At 44.4% G+C, this 8,077-nt stretch overlaps 1 protein-coding gene across 10 annotated transcripts in view; it reads right to left on the bottom strand.

Moving 5' to 3' along the window:
• The window catches only part of LOC138948342 (dynamin-1-like), a 64,145-nt gene that overhangs the window by 245 nt on the left and 55,823 nt on the right, over window positions 1-8,077 (bottom strand). For 8 of the 10 annotated variants that reach the window (XM_070319856.1, XM_070319854.1, XM_070319860.1 and 5 more), the window contains 3 exons: window positions 3,331-3,518; window positions 911-1,081; window positions 1-140 (listed from right to left, as the gene is read on the bottom strand). In XM_070319856.1, coding sequence (XP_070175957.1) covers window positions 65-140; window positions 911-1,081; window positions 3,331-3,518 — 435 coding nt within the window. In that variant the 3' untranslated portion in view covers window positions 1-64. Of the gene's footprint in view, window positions 141-910; window positions 1,082-3,330; window positions 3,519-4,927; window positions 6,421-8,077 lie in introns of those variants that run through there. The other 2 variants (XM_070319855.1, XM_070319862.1) reach the window with 2 other exon arrangements.

The following is an 8,077-nucleotide window of genomic DNA, read 5'->3' as shown; positions in this document are numbered from 1 at the left end:
ACAAAACGGTGTCCATCCCTGATGACGCAGACTTGGAGAGTTTGTCGACTGCCCAGCGATTGGTTCACTGGGGGCGAGAGGGGACCAGCGGCCTGTCTGGAATTCTGGGCGCTCCGCGGGAGTTGGTGCTTCCTGGCCGTCTGAAAATATCAAGAGTTCACTGAGGTCAACCTGCATTGGAGGCTTGCATTGTCACAGGTTAACATTGTCACAGGTTAACATTGTCACAGGTTAACATTGTCACAGGTTAACATTGTCCTACATAATACCAGGAGTACACTAAAGTCAAGCTGCATTGGAGGCTTGCATTGTCACATGTTAACATTGTCACAGGTTAACATTGTCACAGGTTAACATTGTCACAGGTTAACATTGTCACTGGTTAACATTGTCACATGTTAACATTGTCACAGGTTAACATTGTCACTGGTTAACATTGTCACTGGTTAACATTGTCCTGCATAATACCAAGAGTACACTGAGGTCAACCTGCATTGGAGGCTTGCATTGTCACAGGTTAACATTGTCACAGGTTAACATTGTCACAGGTTAACATTGTCACAGGTTAACATTGTCCCAGGTTTACATTTCCCTGCATAATCCCGTGCTCAGTCTTCTTTTTGCCTTTTTTGTGACGAGTGAAAATGCTCTGTTGTGTGTCGTGCAATCCACACACACACACACACACACACACACACACACACACACACACACACACACACACACTCACACACACACTCACACACACACTCACTCACTCACACACACACACACACACACACACACACAGTTGTACATACGCAGGTTTGGATGGTGTGGGCCTGTTGGGGGCCTCAAGGGCAGATCTGACACACACACACACACACACACACACACACACACACACACACACACACAGAGTTGTACTCACGCAGGTATGGATGGGGCGGCCCTGTTGGGGGCCTCAGGGGCAGGCCTGTTGGGCACGCCGGGTGGGGGCCTGGAGGGCTGCAGCGGTGGAGGCATGGTGCCAGCATCTCCCCCTTGGGGGCGCCCAGGAACATGTGGCGGTGCCCTCGGCCGCGCCGGCGATGCGGGGCGTCTGCACAGAACAGGGAAAATGAGGAGACAGAGTTTAGGCAAGGTATCAGACATGCCATAGCAGCCAGGCAGGGACCAAACAAGTCATTTTCCTGTGTGGATACAGTGGAACCCCCATGTTAAAGGCACAGTAAGCCTCCCGTAAACCATCACAGAGCTCCCCGAGCGTCTGCATATAGTACAAGCATACTTCCATTTGAACGCTCACCGAACGGGAACATCCTGGCTGCTTTCTGTCGAGCGTGAGAAATTTTCAAAGAATTTATTTTCGTGGACTTGGTCCTCAACAATAATGGCGCCTCGTTTTGGTGCTGGACGGCTGTTATGAATACCGGAATTCACGCCCGGACAGTAAGCCTCCCGTAAACCATCACAGATACTGTCAGGCTTTTACACACAGTACAAACACCCTTCCATTTGAACGCTCACCAAACGGGAACATCCTAGGTGCCCTACGTAAAGAGCGAGCAATTTTTAAAGAATTAATTTTGCAGATTGTCTCGAACACTTTTTGGACCCATCCTGAACTCAGGTCAAACATGAGTTACTTCCCTTCGGGTCTCATTCTATCGATGTAAACTGGCGATAGCCGTGAATCAATGATTATCAAAATGTTTTTGGACCGTGGTGCGTTTTTGCGCTAGACCTAACTTTTAAAATCTAAATAATAAATTGACAGCTTGTTACACAAACATTCTTTAATCATAAAAGAATTCTTTTTTCATCAAGACAAGATCAGAACAATTCGAAGTTGTGAAAGTTTCAAAAAAGAAAAGCCCGGAAGCAGGGTCACCCAAGGGTTGTAGCAGACGACGGTTTATCAGTGCATATCGCCGTTCCTCTCAACAGTCAAAAGCCATCGCTAGAGTTCTTGTGAACCACAGCCGTTTGTTTCGTGCATAAAAACGTGCTATTGTAGATAAGCTCACATTGAGTCGCATTCAAATGACTAACTGACGACTACATTGTGAAAAAGGGAAACTGGATCACACGGGTTCACGATGGCTCAGGGGTAAGATAAACCACGCAAAAATAAATTCTTTGAAAATTGTTCGCTCTTTACGGAGGGCACCTAGGATGTTCTCAATCGGTGAGTGTTTAAATGAAAGGGTGTTTGTACTGTGTGTAAAAGCCTGACCGTATCTGTGATGGTTTACGGGAGGCTTACTGTGCCTTTAAGACCACCCCCTTTTAAGACTGTGCTTTTTACAAAGTTTCTGTTGATACCCTGTGTAAATGTCCCCCCCATTCTAAGACTCCCTCCGTTTTAAGACCCAATTTTCTCACATTTCTTGAAATCTTAAAGGTGGTCGTCTACATTTTTGCTTTTTTTCAATAATCTTATGGTTAGAGATTTCGCGAAAAAGTTATGTCAGATGATGAATGAACCATGGGGAAAAAAGTTATAGAAATAAAAATATATGTAAAAAAAGATTTTAATTTTGGGTAGCGTGACTCACGCTTCCAATATTTTGTTTTCTGTTTGCTGAGAACATATTGTGCTTTGCCTAAAAATACTGACCAATCAAATTCATGTCACTATGCTTATAGCCACGCCCAAACAAGTGCAGCAACAGTTTGACACTGGAGCGCTGTCCACCCTTTTTTTAAAACGCACGAAATGCACGGGATTTGAGAGGAGTTTTGCGCTTCGCATTTTCCAAATAAGGATATCCTACTACGAGTACTACGCTGGAATATTACAATGAATTTTCAAACGGCTACACTGGCTTCGTCTTTCCTGATCGAAAGGGGGTGTATTGTTGATATTTGTAGATAATAAACTCTGCATTTTAATGGTCAAAATGCGATTTCGGTATAAAAATGTAGACAAGGACCTTTAAAAGGGGGGGGGGGGGGGGGGGGGGGGGTCCACTCTATGTTTCCAGAGATGGTATCCTTGTTCCACCCTTGTGTCCCCGTCGCGATTTAACCTTGAACTTTCTTTCTTTCTTTATTTGGTGTTTAACGTCGTTTTCAACCATTCAAGGTTATATCGCGACGGGATTTAACCTTGAACGGTTGAAAACGACGTTAAACACCAAATAAAGAAAGACCCTTGTGTCACCACAGTGGCATGTAAAACACCTCTGTCATTCTGCCATAAGTACAGATGGCTGATACCACCTAAACACGCATACACTTGTGTATCTCATCTAAAGTCAGAGTAAAACATGCCCCCAATGGCTTTTCCTTTGAGGGCATAACATTTTAATTTCTCTCTCGACTTGTCAGCACTGGCCCACTCACCCGTTATAGGGCTGTGATCCCTGACTGGGCTCCAGCCAATCGTCCTTGACAGGGGGTGGGGTGGGGGTGCTGACGGTGCTGGTGGAGATATCCGAGATGATTGTCAACGCCTCCTTCAGGGCGTGATACATCCGCAGCATCTCGTCACGACGCTGGGCCTCCTCCGGTGATTCCTCCATCATCGACGTCTGTTGGGTTAAGGGGAGACAAGTTATTGTTGAGGGCAGACAAGTTTATGTTGTGTTGGGTGTTGTCAGCAAGTGTTGGAGTACCGTACTTATGGGACTATAAGGCGTGGTAGCTCAGTTGGTTGAGCACTGGACTTGGGTCGCAAGTTCGAATCCCGGCTGATTACACTTAAACACGCACAGACCAGGCTGGGTAGCGCAACTCTTGTTGCTGCTAGCTTTCCACTGGGATGAAGAGACCCGAACTTCCCAGCATTGGGATAATAGAGTAAATGAAATGAACTTTCTTCCTCAACTTTTACCCCTGCGCCCTATTGACCGGTATCGCCTCATGTATGGCTAAAGAAGAGTGCAGATGTCCACACATCGCAATACAAAGAAGTAGAACACTCCCTCTCTAGTCTTATGCATGTTTCTGCTTCAATGACCTGGACAAGTTTCCCCGCAGACATCAAAGGCCTCGGTGCCACAGTAGAAACTCAGTCGTTGACCCGCGGTCAGAAGGTCAGTGTCTGTTAACTAGGGCAGGCAGCTTGGCTCAGCTGAAATTGTGGCCATTGACCCGAGGTCACAGGGCCAAACAGCTCTAAGAATGCAGACTCTTTGATCTCAACCTACATCGGGGAGAAACTATATACATCCTTTGACATGTGGCCAATACACCGGGGAGAAACTATATACATCCTTTGACATGTGGCCAATACACCGGGGAGAAACTATATACATCCTTTGACATGTGGCCAATACACCGGGGAGAAACTATATACATCCTTTGACATGTGGCCAATACATCGGGGAGAAACTATATACATCCTTTGACATGTGGCCAATACACCGGGGAGAAACTATATACATCCTTTGACATGTAGCCAATACACCGGGGAGAAACTATATACATCCTTTGACATGTGGCCAATACACCGGGGAGAAACTATATACATCCTTTGACATGTGGCCAACACACCGGGGAGAAACTATATACATCCTTTGACATGTGGCCAATACACCGGGGAGAAACTATATACATCCTTTGACATGTGGCCAATACACCGGGGAGAAACTATATACATCCTTTGACATGTGGCCAATACACCGGGGAGAAACTATATACATCCTTTGACATGTGGCCAACACACCGGGGAGAAACTATATACATCCTTTGACATGTGGCCAATACACCGGAAGAGCCTATTGTGTGGATTTTTGTAATCCTAACCTGAAAAATGGGGGTTGCGCATTTTACAATGAAGCACCTTATAGTCCCGAAAATATGGTAGTTGTGTGTGTGTGTGTGTGCGTGCATGTGTGTGTGCGAAGGTGGTTGCGAAGTTACACTTACCTTGCAGTGATACCTGTTATGACGCGACATGCATCAAGATGTCTTATTTCTTTTTTTTTTCTTTTTTTTTTTTGGGGGGGGGGGGGGGGGGGGGGCCTTTTTTCTTTTCTTTTTGTCTTCTTTGTTTGTTGTTTTGTTGTTGTTGCATGAGATGAAGACATGAATGGAAACAAAAGGTTCTCTTTTCAGGTGTTCTCCCTTTTGTAGGGGCCTGATATAACAGGTACCACTGCATAGCAAATTGTATCAAGAACCACATTTCACTTGAACCATTCTTCACCACTCCTACATTTCTCCTCACTACTTGTACTCATGAAAACACGTGAGGGTGGTACTTGTCAGTTTAACCCTGTCCCAGTATCAAATACTAATACTCTATCACTATCAATGAAGCAAAATCAACATTAGTCCCAAAACATTCTTTTCAGTATCTAATAAACAAAAAAACCACAAAAAAATAAAAATAAAATAGTAAATTAACAAGTGCACGTAAGTAAATGAACGTTTGCATTAATTTATGCAGCCCAAAAGTCAACTAAATGAATTTCATTAATCAAAACACAGGCGAGAAAAGTAAACTAAATTGAGGAATGCTGGCCAGACTTATGACAATTTTTTCCGCTACAAGTGTAACATTTAAGGATAAATATTCACCAGAGTAAAGCTTTTTCAGACAAACCGACTTCCTCATTACTTTTAAGTCCTTAAAAACCAATATCAAAACTAACAAAGCTACTTGACATTTCAATGTATTAACTTAAACGCTAACTTCAGTCTTTTTGTTCAGTTGTGAATGCATGCGTCACAAAAATGAAGGAGTGTTTTAAAGTCAATGCAACCATGCGTTTAAATGCATTCTTTTCTTCTCAAATCCTTCAAAAAGCACATTTTGTACAGACAACCGTCAAGCATTCCTCGTGAACTACATTCCATTCAACATAATCGATCATGCCAAAAACTTGTGTGTGCTTTGTAATTACACACATAACTGTGCATTAATGGTCAAACTAATGAATAATTAATCTTGCATCAACCAACAACATAGCATCCAGCAGAATGCAGGGTGGTATGGATAATATCCTGAGCTCTTTGACTTAAAAAAACAAAAAAACAAAGATCAAACCAAAATCAATTGAACTCAAATAAAAAATCTTTTTATGCCAATAGAAAACCAAACAAACGTATAAAACCGAAAAGAATAGACGATTTTCGAAAATAACTCCGTCGGGTTTGTATGTGTTGTGAAAGACGTAAGACACCCTTGCCTTTCCTCTGACAAATAATAACTTCAATGGTGCGCCTGTCCACGTGTTTCCGACACACCCCTCGCTAGAGATTGGCCCCTCCAATGTTTGTCCCAGTAACAGCAAGAGCATTCACTCTTTCACAACCCATACAAACCCGACAGTTATTTTCGGAATTGGTCTATCGCTCAATTTGCGATGCAAACTGCTGAAAGTGCACGTTCCATGCAAGAACACCCCTACTGCTGCTTCCCTTGGTCAGCTCTGGAATGTACCCAGAGTCATGGACAGGGTACTCCTCGCCTTCCAGTAAGTCACGCTGAACACAGTTTTTAAGCCAAAAGAAGAAACTTGATAACTGAACAAAGAAAAGAAGGCCTGACTGGCGAACAGAAGCAGCTACCAGAGACATGTCACCGGCTCCGCCTTGCTGAGAGAGACAAAAGTTTCCATATGTACAGTGCCTGATATCCATCTTTTCTACTTTCTCACCGTACAAACCAATGTTCAACAGAAAAATTCAAAATAGATGCACAAAGATGTGGTTATAAATAATACAGAAGTTATGTACAGCTGAAGCTTGAGGTGATAAATCCAAACACTTTCATTTGAATGTTTCTTCTTCTTCTACTTCTAGTTCTCTGTTCATGGGCTGAAACTCCCACAGCTTTTACGTGTATGACCGTTTTTACACTGCAATATAGGCTGCCACACGCTGCTTTCAGGATCTTTTCCGTGTGCACTTGGTCTTGTGATTGTGTGTATACACAAAGGGGGATAAGGCAATAGCAGGTCTGCCCTTAAATTGACCTGGGAGATCAGAAACATCTCCAGCCTTAACCCATCCATATCATCAGAGGCCGGCCTCTTATCCCCTAGGCCACTGTGTCCGTCTAACTCAATGTTTGGTGTGACTGTTACAATATCATCAGAGGCCGGCCTCTTATCCCCTAGGCCACTGTGTCCGTCTAACTCAATGTTTGGTGTGACTGTTACAATATCATCAGAGGCCGGCCTCTTATCCCCTAGGCCACTGTGTCCGTCAAACTCAATGTTTGGTGTGACTGTTACAATATCATCAGAGGCCGGCCTCTTATCCCCTAGGCCACTTTGCCCGTCAAACTCAATGTTTGGTGTGACTGTTACAATATCATCAGAGGCCGGCCTCTTATCCCCTAGGCCACTGTGCCTGTCAAACTGAATGTTTGGTGTGACTGTTACAATATCATCAGAGGCCGGCCTCTTATCCCCTAGGCCACTGTGCCTGTCAAACAGAATGTTTGGTGTGACTGTTACAATATCATCAGAGGCCGGCCTCTTATCCCCTAGGCCACTGTGTCCGTCAAACTCAATGTTTGGTGTGACTGTTACAATATCATCAGAGGCCGGCCTCTTATCCCCTAGGCCACTTTGCCCGTCTAACTCAATGTTTGGTGTGACTGTTACAATATCATCAGAGGCCGGCCTCTTATCCCCTAGGCCACTGTGCCTGTCAAACTGAATGTTTGGTGTGACTGTTACAATATCATCAGAGGCCGGCCTCTTATCCCCTAGGCCACTGTGCCTGTCAAACAGAATGTTTGGTGTGACTGTTACAATATCATCAGAGGCCGGCCTCTTATCCCCCAGGCCACTGTGTCCGTCTAACTCAATGTTTGGTGTGACTGTTACAATATCATCAGAGGCAGGCCTCTTATCCCCTAGGCCACTGTGCCTGTCAAACTGAATGTTTGGTGTGACTGTTACAATATCATCAGAGGCCGGCCTCTTATCCCCTAGGCCACTGTGCCTGTCAAACAGAATGTTTGGTGTGACTGTTACAATATCATCAGAGGCCGGCCTCTTATCCCCTAGGCCACTGTGTCCGTCTAACTCAATGTTTGGTGTGACTGTTACAATATCATCAGAGGCCGGCCTCTTATCCCCTAGGCCACTGTGTCCGTCAAACTGAATGTTTGGTGTGACTGTTACAATAT

The sequence above is a fragment of the Littorina saxatilis genome, linkage group LG15 (assembly GCF_037325665.1).
Source record: "Littorina saxatilis isolate snail1 linkage group LG15, US_GU_Lsax_2.0, whole genome shotgun sequence".
NCBI classification, from domain to species: Eukaryota; Metazoa; Mollusca; class Gastropoda; order Littorinimorpha; family Littorinidae; genus Littorina; species Littorina saxatilis.
Note: the sequence above shows the minus strand (reverse complement) of the source record. Positions and strands in the feature narration are given on the sequence as shown.